Below are 17,445 nucleotides of genomic sequence, written 5' to 3'. Positions count from 1 at the left end.
ACCCAACTGGTTCAAAAGCACATGGCAAGTGACAAGTCCACTTGCACCACACTACCCTTGGCCACATAATATCTCATCACCTTTTAATACCTGACAATATTCCTGTCTTGTGCAATTTCAGTCTGTTCCAGAGAAAAGCATCAGTCTTTGTTCCACAGTTCCAGTCCTGTCTCTGACAGAAAAGCACCTCTGCCCTGGTTCCATATTATAATGGGCAGCAGATGTAGAAACAGCCTGTATTTTATCCAGAATCATATACCATTGTTGGGAGTACATTTCATATACTGTGGAAAATCTGATTCTTCAACTGGTGATTGCTTAATAGTGAAGTGGGGCTCCACTTACATGGGGGTCCAATCAGAATTTCCTGTATTCATACTGCTGGTAATGTTTTATATGTGGTTTGTACTCACTTTGCTTAGGTTTAAATGACAAGGCCAGATACAGTGGCGGAGAATCTGACTGTTACATGTGTGTTTGTGAAAGACATTGGAAAAGAGAAGGGAAAGAGCAGCAAAATAAGAGAAAGTGTGGTGAATCTGAATTAGGAGATTACTCACAGATTGAACCTGAAGCTGCAGGTCATTTTTCTCTTGCAACAGGGTCACCATTTTCTCCTCCAGCTCCTTCCTCTTTGCCTCAGACTTTACAAGCTCTTCCTTGGTTTTCTCAAATTCCTCCTTCATGTTGGCCATCTCCTTCTCAGATTCTGCGCTCTTCAGCAAGGGCTTCATCTTGAAGTACAGCTTCATCCAGGGCCAGTGCTTGACATTCATGAATGCTCTAATGTTGTATTGGATGATATAAATGGATTCTCTGAAAATGTATGAAAACACAGTTTATGGGTTGGAAACAGACTCTGATTAATGGCCATATGGCATCAGCATTTTCCTCAAGGAACTTTTGCATGAGACTTTTTTCCTCACCTCTCTTGTTTTTATTAAAGAGTCATTTGTAGGCCTTTCACTGCAGAATGGCTGGCTCAGTAGCATGAACCGAGAACTATGTCTGGTTGTAAGAGGGAGAAATACTCCAAAACAGACAAGCTTCACTGAAATGTTGCATGGGAATCTCTGAGACTTTCCTCAGTCTCAAAGAAAGTTCAAGTGCTCTGGTGAATACCAGAGAGAAAACTGACATCCTTGAAGTACTGCTGCTGAGATTACAAATCTGGAGGTTACTGGCAATTGTGGAAATAGCAGCTTGATGCTTTTTGGGTCACTCCAAATACTATATTAGAAATTATTAAGTCAGAAACTGAAAACAAAAATTAAATAGTTTTATGGTATTGAATGCAAAAGAATGTTGTTGATGCCCATAGTTCAAGGGGAGATTAGACAGTTCCTTGCAGAGAAATCCAGTAAGAGTTCTTAGAATTCTTAGAAAGAGAGTTCTGAATTCTTAGAAACTATCCCTGGCTCAGGAAGACCCTGAGCTAAATATATACCACAGAGTAGTACAAGTAAAAGCAGCTGGTTGGCAGATTATCTTATACATTTATGTGATCTTTGCTCCCCTTAAAGCTTTCACTTGTCAACAACATTTGAGAAACTTAGCTTGGCTCGCCCAGCGCTGCCACTCCTACACCCTGCATTTCGCATGATTCATCCCATCTCAAAGGGACAGAGTTGAAATGGGAAGAGTATCTGGGATGGTCGAAAGTATGGAGAACCTTCTCTGTACAAGCTGGAATTGTTCATCTTAGATGATGGAGCCGTGAAAGAAAATTAAGGAGAGCAGAGAGTGATTATATGCCAGTACTTACAAAACTGATGTGATCCAATGAAATTATCAGCAACATATTCAAAACAGACAAACCTTAGCACTTGTTCAGTTTGCTATTTTTGTCACAGGGTTCTTTAAAGGTTGAAAATGGTAAGTGCATTCCTGGAGAAAAGATTTGCTATTAAATACTAAGAATCATGGTCCAACTACATGGCCCAATTGCTAAATAGCCATTGCCAGAATTTGGGAGGCTATAACAAGGAAAGCATTATTTTTTGCTTCCTTTGTTTCCCCTAATCTTTCCAAGGTCTTTCCCAAGGACAGTTTTTGGCCTGAGATAGTATACTGCATTGCTTCACTTAAAATCTGCTAGTATTTTCTTATTTTACCTTCTTTCATTCATCTTTTTAAATTCAGCTCGCATGAGGAACCCTCTGCACATAGCTTGCATATGAGTGATGAGGCTCACAAGTTTCTCATCTCTCATCTCTTCTAAGAGTCCCAGGAGACCTGCCTTGAAGAACACCTAGAACATAAAAGAGGGTCAAATAGTTTGAGGCTTAGCTAGATACACAACTATTGGCAGCTGATGCAGGATAGTACAAGGCAGTTTTGGAAAAATGCCTGCAGAGTAAAGGTTTAACAGCTAGAGAAATTTTGTGTCAGTATTAATATCCTCAGTGTTCCTGTGATTCATGACAAGTCACTCTATGTATGATCTAATTACATTATTGCAGTGATATTTGATGCGTGCTCCAGAATATGTTGTGGAAGGTCTAGCTTATCAGTAGTTATTAAAACAAAGAGTTAACTTTCAACTTAGTACTATATCCTACCCTGTCTCTTTGCTGTGCTCTACCCTTCCATGTCAGGCTCAAGATTTGCTCTGTAAACTGGCTTAGGGATGGCTTTGAGAAGCATACATGATGGTGGATGTTCAGTAGTGTAAGTGACTGGGTTTTTGTCTAGAGATAATACTGCCTTGGTTGTGTTGATCAGAGAAGCAGAGTCCCAGTTAGTACTGCTTTGGATATGGAAGACAGACTTCTGTGTGTGCCTAAATCCCCAGAAAAGTCCAACTGTCCGAGCCTGTCTAACATGCACTGATATAAATGAGTTCACCTGGCAGGAGAAAGGGGCAGCACTAGTTCTAGTTGCAGCCACTCTGTGTCATTCTGGTAGCGTGGTGTTCCCAGGGCTTACAGTGCTACCACTCACACATACCCCCAGAACCAGCCAAGTTTTCTGTACTCCTTCTTGCTAGTGACGTACTTCATTTCTAATCATCATGAAGGCTGATTTCATATGCAAGAAATACTTTTGACGAACAATATTTTTTGTCATTAATTATATGCACTCTTCCACAAGGACTTTACCTTGGTGTGGCCAAATCTGTATTGGTTGTGGTCAACATCAATGGAGGAAAGAAGCTTTTCCGAAGCCTTTTTGCTGTCAATGAATTGGCCTTCTGGAATGGCTGAGGCATTAAGAATCTTGTACCTGTGGTAAGAGAAGTTGCAAGGACTGATTGCAAACAGGGTGAGGAAAATAGGATCCATTGTGTGTCATAAAATATATGGAAACTGAGGTATCTGAAAGCAGTTGAATATGCCATCTGAAATCTAGACAGTCTTGGCTGAACAGAACATGATGAAAAGGGGACATGTCTGCTCTTTAGAGAAATTTTTGGATTGTATAACAACACAGTATGTTGTTACATATAAAATGAACGTGCATACTTAAGAATGTCTGCAGGTCCAGGAATTAGGAAGAACATAGTGAGAACTTCTCAACCACTTCCCATCTTGTTTCATTGATCAGAGGAACTCTACTCAAGATAAAGTTGAAGATGAATTAAAACTACTAACAAAAATCAGCTATATTCCAAAGGAAATCTTGCACAGCTCACAGTCTCTACAAGTTGTACCACTGAATCCTTGAGTTTGGACTAAAAATGGCATGGTATTATTCTGTAAATGCTAGCAGCAGTCTTAGCATTTTGCAAGGTAACTTAATGGTAACGCTGTGTCATGAACAGGACCACCTAATCCTTCTAAAGGGGTTTCTTCAGATACATCAGTGAGGATGTGTGCCTCTACACTGGAGCACTTCTTATTCTCAAGTCTACCTTGAAAGAGAATATGCCAAATAAAGACAGTGATAATTGTGCAGTGAATTTATTCTCTATTTTAAGCTTCCATTGTAGTTCCTCCTGAACTTCAGCTCATTTCCTTAGAACTATAAAGCACTTTTTGGTTCTGGACCGTGGCCTTTATGGATAGCTTCCTTCATCTATCACATCAAATTATGATTTGACAAGTGAGACCAGCTAATGCCTTACTGAACATCAGGTTGCAGAGCTTCTTCAGATATTTTCACACCAGTTCAGCATGGAAGATGTTACTGTTACATTTAATTATAACAGCAGCCAGTTCTGATTCAGCATTTCATAGCAACCGAGCTCACATGAACAGGTTTAATTGTCTCCATTTTAAAGATGAGGAAAACAAGGCACAGCGTGCAGGTAGGTGACAGAGCACCAGCAAAGTCCTGGATTTTTGAATGCTTAGTCAGTGCACTGTAAGGAGGCTGTGCTGACATGTATTGTTTTTCTATACATACTCTGGGATATTTACAAAGAGCAGTTTATAATGCCACTTAATTCATTACCCTACGGGCATTTTGCATCTCTTTGAATCTCTGGGAATTGATTACGGTTTAGAAATGATAACCGATTCTGATGAATCAAGAAATCTCTGGTCAAAGAGGGAAAAGACTGGAATGACCTAAAACAGTATTAATGACTTAGTTCCCTCAAATGCCACTAATCTAGTCTGATTCAGAGGGTGTCTCTCAGTGGTGTCACCAGACTTGTCACCTGAGTGGTGGGTTTACTGAGTTTTTTAACAGACAGTAATAACTGAAGACCTACCGTTGCTTAAAGTCCGCATAAAGGATTCTGCTTGGAAACCCCTTCCTGCAAATTCGGATGCCTTCTAGAACCCCATTGCACCGCAGCTGATGCATCACCAAGTAATGGTCCATTTCACCTTAAACAAAATGCATCCAGCATAACTGTCCTTTTCTTCCAAGAAATGTTGGAATATTAGCATTCCAGAATTACCTCCCCCTTTTTTTTTTTGGATAAAATTCAACCAGTTCTTGATTAAAGATGCAGGAAGAAGACAGAACATGCCTTCAATTCATACAAGTTGCAGAGAGCTGCTTCAGTGGGCTGAGCTTTACTAAGAATGCTAGGGCTGGCAGTGCTTGTGAATCACCAATGGCCAAAAGGCATAAGGCCACATTATTAAAAAATTAAGTTTTATTCCCAAATATTAAAAAAAACCTGGCAGAATAAAACCCTCTTGGAATCACTTTGTCATGCAGAAATTTCCATCAGCTGCTAGAGACATTAATTAGTGCAAAATGGTTTGTACTTTATTTTTTCAGTGTAATCAATAAAAGTGTACCCAAAGGAATTGTTAGAAAAGTCTAAAAACAGCTAAAAATCAGAAAATGTCCAGTTTGTCTTCCTTCACTTCACCATCCTTAATTTCGCTCACACAGTACTACTTTTCTTTTTCTTAAAAGGCAAAAGTCAAGATTCCCTTTGAGTCACCTCTGTCAAAATGACCAACTGAACATTAAAATGACAGCTATATCTGGCAAAATCATTCATTCAAATATGCTTTTCTATTTTAGTAGGTTTCCCGAATTCTCCCCTTACACCTTCCTGACTGTCAAGACTCCAGTGGGATTCCTTTTTCTTCACTTTAGGATATAAAGTGTGGATGTTTCCATTTGGGCTTCATTTATAGTCAGTGGAGCGAAACAGTTTCTTCTAGGATGTGATTCATCTCATCCTAACATAGATGCAGAAAAGGGGCCAGATGAATCATACCTTAAAACGCCAGCTTGTCTCCACTGAATATAAAAGGAGTTCAGATGAATAGCTGAAATGTGAGTGTCATATGTATGTCTGTTACTTAAATCCTGCTTGTGGTCTTCAGGGTTACACAGAGACATAAACAAGAAAGGTAAGAAATGTTCTGAAACTGGTCTTTTGTTTCTTGAGCAGGTTAAAAGATGCTAAGATCCTGTTTCCCGGTACTCCTGTTGCATCCACTACATTCTACCAGTATCAACCTTATCATCTGACCAGTATCAGACCTCATAATGATTAAACTTCTAAAACCCACACAGGCAAGTCTCTCCCCAAGTAGTTTAATTTAATGGCCACATGTAAATACTCCCAAACTTAACTGTTCTTAGAGACTAAACACTTTGTGAGTGTTTAATGTTTAATTAAATAAAGGAAAAAACCTCGCTTTATATCAAAATGCTTTCCAACTGCTAGCAGTACCCAGCAGCCTGTACACAAAATTCTACAAATGATATACGATTTCTTTGACAAATCTCCAGCTCAGTGAATCAGATCCTAACATTGAATATTTAGAAATTGGTAAGTGGTCTTGGGCTGAACCCAACAATTCTGAATGACACAGTAGCCCCTAAAATTGCTAATGCTCTTGCCCACAACCAACAATTTCATCAGCTGTAATCAACTATATCTTTATCATCTTCAGCTCTGTATATAGATTAAGCAAAGATGGGTAAGTGCTGTAGACCATATAATGCTCAAAATTTTACAGTCATGGGAAACAATACAAGGTTTACTTGGGCACTGTCCTGCAGGACAACCCCAAAGGACTTCACATACAATGGAAGCTGATCTGGAAAAAGTTGGTGTGAAAGCTAAGCCAGCCAATTCCTGTCAGTCTCGTGTCTTCAGAGTATAATAACGGACTTACCAGGTGTCTTGGTCTCATTAGGAATCAGGCAACGCACAAAGTGAGGATGGGTACTTCTCAGGTTAGTCATCAACTTGTTTAGATTTTCCTGTGACAGAACAAACCATGGGTTTGAGCTTTGGGCTACAAAGCTTTTGCATTTTTCTTCAAATGTCAAGGAGTCATACAATGACAGAATGGTTTGGCTTGGAAGGGGCCTTTGAAGATCATTGAGCACAACACCCTTGCCATAAGCAGGGACATCTTTCACTAGATCAGGTTGCTCCAAGCACTATCTAACATGACCTTGAACACTCCAATGATGGGGCATCCACAACTTTGCTGGGCAACTTATTCAAGTATCTCATTACCCTCATTGTAAAAAAATTTCTTCCTTATGTCAAATCTCAACCCACTCTCTTTCAGTTTAAGACCATTGCCCCTTATCCTGTCACTACAGGCCCTGGTAAAAAGTCTTTCTCCACCTTTTTGATATACCCCCCTTTATATATTGAAAGCCTGCAATAAGGTTTCCCCAGAGCCTTCTCTTCCCAGGCTGAATAACCCCAACTCTCTCAGCCTTTCTTCATAGGAGAGGTGTTTGAGCCCTCTGATCATTTTTGTGGAAGCATGGCTCATTTAAAAAGAAATTCACATACCCTGAACACAGCAGACACCGTCTGGAAAGAGCCACCCTTCTTCTTACCACCTTTCTTGCCACCACCACTGTCACCTTGGAAGATGTAGACGGGAGGTGAATGGTTAGAGTAAGCAGTAAGTTTCGCAGGCCTCACCTTCTTTTATTTGGTCATGGGCCAATAAAATAATTAATTTTTAATTTTAAATACTGACCCACTGCTTAATGAGAGCTTTAGTGAACTGCTACTAGCTGGCTGTTGATAAGTGTATGGTATATTTGGTCTCATGCGTGATTTAAGTTGCATTATAATGTATACGGCTTTAGTGGTATGGAATACCATGATCTGACATAAGTTTCATAAGCGTACTCTGTGCTACTAGTCACATTGCTTTTACTTATAGACATAGCCCCATTTTTTATTTCTATTTTTTACTTAGGTGAAAAGCCACAAGAATGTGGCTCAGCAGGGGACATTTGGTTATCAGTGCAGTGAAGTCTTCTTTCAAAAAGTCTCCCAATCCAATGTTCCAGGTGAGGAATAAGGATCTATTCTGAGTTATAGCAGCCCCAAGGCAGGAAACAAATTATATTCTCAGCAATACAAGTCCAAGCATGTCAGGGCCTTTTCACATTTTCTGCACTGTTGAAGCCAATCAAGTTGAAACTGAAATGGGTTCTTCATGCTCTGAACTTCACATCTTATCCAAAAGTTTATCCTCACAACCTTTTCTTCTCTCCTTCCTTATATTAATGATACCTGCAAGGACCACAGCTGACTCATCCCCAGTATTTCCTAGGAGTTTGCTCAGACACATGGTTATGTCAGCCAAACCGAACCGCAAGAAAGTCTCCATGCAGAACTCTCCTGAGCCTCAAACCCTGCTGTCCATATGCCTGATGGCTGAGGTGACTACTACTGTATACTGCCTCTTCTTTTTGCCCAGCATCCAGGTGGCCAGAATATTGCATTTTTTTTTGTAGACATCTGTGTGGCCATTTTGGTAAGGAAGACCTATTGATGGTCCAACTTGATGGTCTTCAGCCATCAAAAAGGGCAAGAGATTGGACTGCTTTCTGATGCCCTTAGAGGACTTTTAAATTATATTCTCTCTCTCATTTTCCCTTGCAACACCAGGACTACTCAGCTGGATATGAAGAAGTTACATGGTCTCTTTTTAGTTCTTCCAGTTCACCTCAAGAAATAAAACTGTTCCCAAACACTATAAAGTGCTTGCATTTTGAATGTATACTTGGCACCTGTCTAGATGATGAGCAAGCATGCACATAATCCAGAACATGGTTAATCAGGAATCATACACCTCCTGTCACTTTGTTTTGAGCTTGCTGAGTTTTGCTTCTCTGCACCACATGAATGTGGTGTTTTCAGTGGTTCTCCATGTTTGTATCTTAGTTATGGCATATCTGAGTGCACACAAGAACAGGGTCACATTATGGGATGATAGAGAGTCTAGACCATACGACAGAGAGCAGAAGCAGAAGTAGACTTTAGTTGATTCTTGCTTTATCGATCATCACTGAAAAAGCACTTACTTGTTTCTGCACCAGCATAGTTAGAGAAAAGGAAGGACAACAGCTTCAGGGATGATTTCTGGTACAGCCCCACAACAGTTTCGTTCAGGGGGTCCTTGTTCTTGTCAAGCCAGCCAGTGATGTTGTAGTCCACCGTGCCAGCGTAGTGCACCAGGGAGAAGTGGGCCTCAGCCTTGCCTTTGGCAGGTTTGGGCTTCTGGAAGTTGTTGGACTTTCCCAGATGCTGGTCATAGAGCTTGTTCTTGAAAGAGGTGTCAGTTGCCTTGGGGAACATGCACTCCTCTTCCAGGATGGAGAAGATGCCCATGGGCTGGGAGAAATGTGAATACGTGAAGAAGGTAAGTGGCGGGGAGAGGAAAAGTAAACAAATGTCACCTTGCATATGATCTGTGACTTGTTTCAGTGACTGTAATTTATACTGCTCAAATTCTTAGTATATTGCAAGTTACTATAATCATCAGGCAAACTATAATTAATCTGTGTTGCTCAAGCTACTACCCAGGAACTACCCAACTCAACAGTACTGTTTACATGCATCCTTGAATGAAAGCCTAACTGTATATATTATAATTGTTTCAATCATCTTTACCCTACATTGTTAGGAAGTAGGTTTCAGCATCCTGTTTGTAGGACTGATGCTGTTGTGTATGTCTGTAACGAGCAAGGTCGCAATTGTCAACACGAACTTAACGTCCAAGAATATGTATAGATAACTAATGTCTAACAACTCCTGTCTCCAGTGAATGTGCATGATGGATCAGATTTTCCTCACCTTATATGGAGTGTAAATGGCAATAATCTGGCAGTTTAGAATACCCGTAGACTTTTAATTTGTCTCTGAATTGTATTCAAAATTGTAAGTATTTCAATACATAGATGTAGGCACATTCTCAATGACATCAGAGCTTTAATCTGAGCTACATTAGGTATCTTCTGATAGTACACGTCCTCCGATTTTCTTGGAGACACCGATGTGACCTGCACTTCATTGGCCTGGAGAGAATTCTAGGAGTTCCTTCTTTGTATGAATGTTTTTTTTTAATTTAATTTAATAAGATGCCATTAGATGCTTACAACTGATTTCAGCTAGGCAGCTGCCAGAGCTAGAATCAGGGATCCTCCAGAGCAGCAGCAGCCACAGGAGATGGATGTTGGGCAGGAATGCTGTGTTTTAAATGAAGATTTTGCCCTGTGTGGCTGCTGTGTGAGGGTTAGCATTCATCTTGCCTAATGGTAGGTGTCTATAAAACAAATTCTAGATCTGAGTTAGCTGTCCATATTGATCTTCTATAACGGAAGCATTATAAAGACATTTCACAGAATCACAAAAAGAATGTACTTTGGAAGCAGATGATTTGCATCCTAGAAGTGTCTACTTTCCTGTCATTACAAAAGAGACTGCAGCATTAGATCAGCATAGGTGTTCTGATTCCTCTGGCTCTAATACTCTGTACTGCAAAGATGTGGGACACAAAATGTATGGACACTGAACAGTAAGTGTGGATTTTGGGTGTTAAATATAGTAATATGCCACAGGTACTAGCTGTGAATGGTAGCGCTGGCTACAGATGCTGCTATGTTGTGGGAAGTGTGGGAGGTTAGCAAGAAAGGTAAGGCTTGTGTGTGCAAAGGCATAACCCATGGACATGACTATCAAGCAGTGAACGCGCGTGCGGAGTGGCTGAATGAGGCACTGGACGTGAATGATAGTACTGGGAGCAGATACCTGTATGCTGCTGAGGAGGAAGCTGTTTGGGTACGTACATACTGGATTTGCACATGATGTGTAAGTGCTGTGCACAACCAGGAGACACTGGTTTGTAATGTGGCCTTAAGGTCCCCAGTGCAGTAGCAGTGGGCAGCGACAGAGTGGCCAGAAGGAGTTGTGTTGCTAGAACTAGGAACTTAATTCTGTCCATTACTGCAAGGAGTAAAGACTTGAGTTTCACCTTACTGTTAAAGGCCATCTTGTTGAAGGCAGAAAATTAACATCGTGTACCCCCTCACCCCTCCACCCCAGCCATGTTGTTCAGGAAATCATTGTTTGTGCAGAGGCAGCATGTCATTCAAAAAGTGTCAGTTTTATAAACTGTCTCTTCTTATGTGAGAGGGTTGTTCAGCAGTTATGTGCCAATTTATTAAGAGTGAGTGGCCTAAAATAAATGACCATGAAAGAAATGGGGTCTCCTAAAATGACAGGATTTCCTCTACCTTCTCAATGAGCTCAATGCAGGCAGCCAGGTCCATCCCAAAGTCAATGAACTCCCATTCAATTCCTTCCTTCTTGTACTCCTCCTGCTCCAGCACGAACATGTGGTGGTTGAAGAACTGTTGCAGTTTTTCATTGGTGAAGTTGATGCACAGCTGCTCCAGGCTGTTGAACTGCAGAATGCAAAATATAAAAAAATGCCAGTTAGTTTGGAAAAGTCATCAACAGGCAAGGATACCTACTGTAACTCACATCAAAAATTTCAAAGCCAGCTATGTCCAAGACACCAATGAAATGCTGTCTGGGTTGCTTCGTATCCAGCTGTTGGTTGATTCGAGTAACCATCCACAGGAACATCTTCTCATAGACTGATTTAGCCAATGCACCCACTGAATTGTATACCTGTAAGAAACATAGCCATGGTAGTAATGAAACCACAGTTAGCTTCAAAGTTGAAAGAAATGTCTGAACAAAATGAAAGGCTGATCAGCTCTCTAGGTACCTGTTGGACATTTTGTCCTTTAGTTACATATTCATTCCCAACTTTCACCCTGGGATAGCATAAAGCCTTGAGCAAATCAGCAGAATTCAGACCCATCAGGTAGCCAGCTTTGTCAGCCACTAGGATCAGAGACAGCAAATGAGTTCAAAAGAGAGAAAGAAAAGTTTCCTGGTGCTCTAGGATGTTTGTGTTACAAGGAGCCTACTTTTGGTGCTACTCAAATGCACCTATCATCAAGGGTAGCTCCTTGGAGCTGTTTTGGAGACATGGAGACTGTTTTCTCCCCAACATAGGCAGTGTCTCAGCTGTGGCACGCTGATGTTGCGTGCCTGGAGAGCTGCAGCAATGCTTCATCTTTGTGTCTCTCTGTTTCCTTGAGGAGCATAAATTACATGATTGACTTTGTGTAACTTGCAACAAAATTAAAACATTTATTTTCTGGAAGGGAAAATCAGTGTCAAAAAGTTGGGCACTTTATGGGACAGGGTTGCTAGCTTATCTCCTGGTGCAGTTCACAAGCAAACTCTGCAGCCAACATTACCTTCTGTGCCATCTGGCTCCGCCTGCTCCTCCCTCTGCTTCTGCTTGAACTTCATGTTCCCGTAGTGCATGACAGCCCCCGTCAGCTTGTACATCCCCACCTTCTCATCGGGGCTGAAGCCCAGGATGTCCACGGCACTCTGCAGAGGCAGGCCAGGGAAGATCAGAGAAGCACAAGGGCTGAAGCACAAGGTGCTGTTGACAGGCACGTGTGCCGCAACAGGATGGTGGGCTGTCTCCCCCTGCCTCCCTGCCCACACCTAGTGTGTGGAGCTCCGGCCAGCCCTGTGCTTGGCGGGGCTCCCCAGCTACCCCAGCCTGACAGCGGGGTGTCCATGGCCACTTGGCTGCACTCACATCGGTTGCCAGCAGCTCCTCGCTGTCATCGATACTGGCAACAGTGACTTCTCCTTGGCTCACATAGGGGAAGTCGTAGGGGTTGGTGGAGATAAGGAGGAGATCTGCAGGTATACAGGGCACCTTTTTTGGCACCAGGGAAGGTAACAGCAGAAAGAGAAAGCACTTGCAGACCCAAGCCCAGCACCGCTGGCACTCACCAATGAGCTCTGGCTTCTTGTTGGACATTATCTGGTAAAAAATATGATAGCTCCTTTCACTGGCCAGCTGGAAAGTCACTCTGGATTTCTCCAGAAGATCTAACCAAAAGAAATATGTCGTTAATCTCCTGGCAAACTTGAGATCATTAATGCACAAATTCTGTGTGCACTGACTTGCTCCAACTCACAGGTTTCGATATCTGCAGAGGCCAGCTTGCCAGTTGTTCCAAAGTGAATCCGGATGAATTTTCCCTATCAAGCAGTAAAGATCAATATATTGGTTATAGTGATCAATGAATGAGACTTGTATTAGATGTCTGCATTCCAACAAATCTGAAATGAACTCACAAAGCGTGAGGAGTTGTCATTCCTCACAGTCTTGGCATTGCCAAAGGCCTCGAGCAGTGGGTTGGCCTGGATGATCTGATCCTCCAGAGTTCCCTAGTAGCAGGAGTAAAAGTATCTTATCAAACTTCACTACTGGTAAATAACAAATATTGCAAAGGAGATATTACAAACAGATTGTTTTTACACTTCATATGTGATTTTAACCTAAAATTTAGGAGAGGTTTTAAGCACTCATCAGCCATCACTCATGAATATTGCCATTGGTTTCAAAGGGGAGAGTGCTGAAAGGCAGAGCTGTATTTCGTTCCTTCTTGTACCTGCTATCATACATTCAGATTCTTATACAGAGTCACTACAGTGGAGCTCAAGGAGTTTGAAATCTGTATGAGAAGTGCTTCCACATTCTCATTGACAAAGGCCATGACAGTTAAAGAAACTGTGAAAATTCTGGGATTTTTTCTGGAGGTTACTCTAGGACACACAGAGAGAGGTACAGCCTTTAGTAGGAAGCAAGGGAGAATGTAAAGTTTTGCAATTGCATTCAACCAACCAGCAGCCTTTTAGAACACAGAAATACATCTCCAGATGTGCTTTGAAAAGAAGAGTGGGACATGGACAAAGCCTGAGACTCAACTACCAAAGTTAAAAAAGCAGAGAACAGAAACTCTTTGAGTTTTTTTGCTGCATGACAATAGAAGGAATAATCAACATGTAAATTTTTGATATTGTATTGTATCACTACTGTTAACTGCAAAAATATGGGAGGAAAGAAACTTCTGTGACATCATGTGTCTCCTTTTCTGTGCAACACAGTCCAGGAAGCAGAGTCACCGTGTGCTTTCTTGGAATGATATAGCAAAGCTTTTTTCGAGGCTTCTATGATTGATCCCTACATATTGATGCCATGATTGCCAAGGATGATTTCCAAGACAGAGATGGAAAATGAAGAATAAGAAAAAAAATATCAGTTTTTATCCAGTTGAAAGATTAGTGGCGCAGCTCAAGTTACTGCATCTTTGTACGTGGTGGTCAGTGTAGCCTTTAACATCTTGCAAGGGAGAGGGAGCGCAATTCCCAACACTATCTGAAGATGGCACAATGGGTTTAAATTAGTTTTTATTAGTCTACAGTGAAGGCGGACCCTGTAAAATTAAGGCAACATATGAAGTAAAATTAAGTAGCATGTGAAGCTCTCTATATTTTTTTTTGAAAAAAGGTGAAAAAATCCCAAATCCCTCTCACATGTATCTTTCAGGTTTCTAAATGAACTTCCTTGTTTAAGAGAAGAGAGGTGTGTGTCAGTGCAGATGACTACACCAACACCAAACCTCTTTTTAGCGCGCAGTTGTTACCAGGGAACTCACAAGAGAGCACCATGTTTGAAGAACAACATGGAAGAAGACATGGAAATTCTTTACACAAGTTCATTCTGAAGTCCTGTCTACAGGCTTGGTGACAAAATGCTGCAGGTTAAGACAGTATACTTGGGAAATGCCGTTACATGCTTCCCTGATTCATATGCTCTTGCCTGGCATCTGATTTCAGCCTGCATCTGAGGTAGGATGCTGGGCTAGACACAACTATAACCTGAGTGTTTTATTTTATGTTCTTATGAAGAAGCACATACTACTGTTACAGAGATTGTGAACACTAAAAAAATAGAGTATTCTGCTAATAAACTCAGAAGAGGGCAGAACAGGTTGCTGCCCATCTGAGAGCTAGGTGATTTTCCTTATATCAAGCATGGTCAGTACATCTCTCAGCTGTCTCAAAGTTTTTCTGAGATCAGTACCAGCATAGAGAGCAGCTGGTGAAAGCTGAGCCCAGCAGATTCTGAAATGGTGCTAATGGAAAGAGTGCTTGCCATGAACTTGCCTTGGCCATAACAACCCATCAATTACAGACACCTGCCTTGGGGTGCGAAAAGTATATTCAACCTTGGAATCTCCTTAGGTTCTGCTGTGCTGTGCACTTGGGTACTCAAATAACACGCTGACATGTGTCACCCGCTTTGATGCACATACCATCTCACAGGCTGATGGCAACACACTTGTGCCACAAGGATGTTTGTTGCTTGCTCTGTGCTAGGGAATGGAACCCACGCCTTGCAAATGCACAGTGGGCTCAGATTGCAGCAGCTGGGCTGCTCAGCAGAAAGGGGCATGAGAGCATGTGCTTTCTTCCCTGGAAACATCCTTTTAGAGGTTACTTTCTAACTGTGCGGTAAGTGGCCCCAGCTGTCCCAAATCTATCACTTTTCTTATGCTGCCCCTCAGGCCTGTTACCTTACCACAGGCAGGACAAAAAGCCAGTGGGAACTACTACTTGACGCAATTGAAATGACTTTTAACTTCAGCACAACCGTTCTAGAGTTCTGAGTTCCTGTGCTTCCCCTGTCAATAGGAGTGAAACAAGGAATAGGAATGAGAAGCTCAACAGGGGCCGGAGACAAACTGACTCTTGGGCCTTTCCTACATTAAGAAAATGCTTCTTTAAGTATAATTCCGCTAGCGTTCGGAGGGATGGAGGCCGGGTAGCAGGGGTAAATGAGCACAGGTGTGCTCAAACTGTGCATCGCAAGTGTCTCCTCAGTTGCACTACACTTTCTACCTTTTGATAGTCCTGCAACTCAAAAATATGCATTGACAGTTTCTGCTCTGCAGACAGAGTCTTGGGCAGATGCTAGAAGGGGGAACCAATGACATACCTGCATTTTGCCAGGCTGTTGGTCTTTCTTCTTCTCACCAGTAACTGCAATTGTTGCAAAGTACTGGATGACACGCTTTGTGTTCACAGTCTTCCCTGCACCGGATTCTCCACTGTTAAAATGAAAATATTAATTCTTACAGGAAACAGAAAACACGTTTACTTCTCTGTCAGCTTAGTCACACATAACAGAGTATACTCACGTGATAAGGATTGACTGATTGTTACGATCTGAAAACAAAGTCACAGAAAGAGCTGTTCAAATGAGATGTGAACGGCTTCTGTTCCTCAGACAAAACTAACTGATTTCAAGGGAAAGAACTATATTGTAAGTGTATTTATCCCTTTGTAACCAGATAAGGTAAACTCTGCATTAGTCTGCATTTGGGTTTTTTTGTGCACAGAGGGATGGAGCAGCCCAAAATCTAACTCCAAGCAATGGTTCTTTATCAGGCTTCCCACTTACTATTTGTTTTCTTTTATGTATGAATCTTGGCTTAAATATTGTTTAATCAGAATCGGATTCTCTGCTGTGTTCCTTGCTTACTGTATCTTTAAATTCCCTACTAGGAGAGTGGGCAAAAAGCCATACAGCTAGCTGCTGTCTTTCCTTCATTATGTGCCAATACAGAGGTCACTAAGCAGCGACAGGGAGTCTAATCTTGAGTTGTGCCATAGGACTATGGGACCTGTTGCTCTCAGGCACTGAGTAGAAGAGTACCTAAGATGCCTGAACTGCCAAGTGCTCTTGACCAAGCAGCCAGCCCTGCATATATCAGGGTTTCCCATTCTTTCCAAATTACTCACCAGTCAGCATGGACTGATAGGCATTGTCAGAGATGGAGAAGATGTGTGGAGGGGCCTCCTGGCGCTTCTTGCCTCGGTAACCAGCCACCACCTCTGGGTTGTACACCGGCAGCCACTTGTAGGGGTTGACAGTGACGCAGAAGAGACCCGAGTAGGTCTGCGAGGAAGGGAGACGGCACGTTGGCTTCCACTTGGCCACTTCCAGAGCAGTTCCTCCCAGCTACCCAAGGGAAGAGTGCTACTGGTACTTACGTAGATCATCCAGGCTGCATAACGCTCTTTGAGGTTGTACAGCACAGCGGGTTCGTGGAGGTGGGTCATCATGGCCATGTCCTCGATTTTATCGAATTTGGGAGGGTTCATGGGAAAGACCTCATCATCCTTTACAGTCACAGTCTGACAAAACCAGAAGGGAACAGGGGAAGGAATCTAAGCCAAGGAACTGCCTGAACAGGGTGATCATTTATGAGTAACATTTGGTATCACTTACTGTATCATCATGTGTTTTAACTGTGACTTTGCCACCTTCTCTACTCTGTATGCTACCTTTAACATACATTTGCTTTTCATCCACTACAAAGCAGGCTGCCTTAGCATCAAATGGGCGATTCTGGGCTTCAATTCTCTCCTTCTCAGACTTCCGTAAATAGGGAGCAGCTTCTCCAAAGATTGCCATCTCTGCATCTGAACTCATGGCTGGGGTTGCTCTGGAGAATTCAGAAAAGTTTCAGAGAGCCTGTGCATTTGTAATTTATATTTATACAGACAGTGGTCATGCTTAATGACTAAAAGGAAGAAGACAACTAATCAACAACAAGCACTTAACTTCTGCCTCAATTTCAAGTATCCACTGAAGAAGTCCTAATAAAGAAAGTTCCTTTTCTACACAGAGAGGTATTGTCTTTGAAGACATCCCCCTTAAATGGGATATCTGTGTGCCCAAGTGAGGGCAGAGAGAATATCAAGCTAGAAGTCTTCACAAGTCTCTCCTGCTGTTTCTTCACCTGCTATTCACACAGCTGCACAGCCACATACTTCTGAAAACCACACACACCTAGCCACTTAGA

General features: G+C 42.0%; 1 protein-coding gene across 1 annotated transcript in view; it reads right to left on the bottom strand.

Moving 5' to 3' along the window:
- The window catches only part of LOC141473062 (myosin-4-like), a 34,792-nt gene extending 17,720 nt beyond the window's left edge, over positions 1 to 17,072 (bottom strand). Inside the window, exons 1-20 of the mRNA XM_074160372.1 lie at positions 16,869 to 17,072; positions 16,631 to 16,774; positions 16,379 to 16,535; positions 15,775 to 15,802; positions 15,573 to 15,684; positions 12,866 to 12,958; positions 12,706 to 12,769; positions 12,518 to 12,616; positions 12,318 to 12,421; positions 11,962 to 12,100; positions 11,421 to 11,539; positions 11,171 to 11,320; positions 10,921 to 11,091; positions 8,710 to 9,019; positions 7,178 to 7,251; positions 6,540 to 6,627; positions 4,658 to 4,775; positions 3,102 to 3,225; positions 2,115 to 2,251; positions 561 to 816 (exon numbers count right to left, since the gene is read on the bottom strand). Of these exons, the coding sequence (XP_074016473.1) occupies positions 561 to 816; positions 2,115 to 2,251; positions 3,102 to 3,225; positions 4,658 to 4,775; positions 6,540 to 6,627; positions 7,178 to 7,251; positions 8,710 to 9,019; positions 10,921 to 11,091; positions 11,171 to 11,320; positions 11,421 to 11,539; positions 11,962 to 12,100; positions 12,318 to 12,421; positions 12,518 to 12,616; positions 12,706 to 12,769; positions 12,866 to 12,958; positions 15,573 to 15,684; positions 15,775 to 15,802; positions 16,379 to 16,535; positions 16,631 to 16,774; positions 16,869 to 17,072 (2,691 nt within the window). The remainder of the gene's footprint in view (positions 1 to 560; positions 817 to 2,114; positions 2,252 to 3,101; positions 3,226 to 4,657; positions 4,776 to 6,539; positions 6,628 to 7,177; positions 7,252 to 8,709; positions 9,020 to 10,920; positions 11,092 to 11,170; positions 11,321 to 11,420; positions 11,540 to 11,961; positions 12,101 to 12,317; positions 12,422 to 12,517; positions 12,617 to 12,705; positions 12,770 to 12,865; positions 12,959 to 15,572; positions 15,685 to 15,774; positions 15,803 to 16,378; positions 16,536 to 16,630; positions 16,775 to 16,868) is intronic.
- Between the last annotated feature and the right edge of the window lie 373 nt (positions 17,073 to 17,445).

Source organism: Numenius arquata, chromosome 17 (genome assembly GCF_964106895.1).
Source record: "Numenius arquata chromosome 17, bNumArq3.hap1.1, whole genome shotgun sequence".
Taxonomy (NCBI): domain Eukaryota; kingdom Metazoa; phylum Chordata; class Aves; order Charadriiformes; family Scolopacidae; genus Numenius; species Numenius arquata.
The sequence above is the reverse complement of the archived record's forward strand: the minus strand, read 5'-3'. Positions and strand labels throughout refer to the sequence as shown.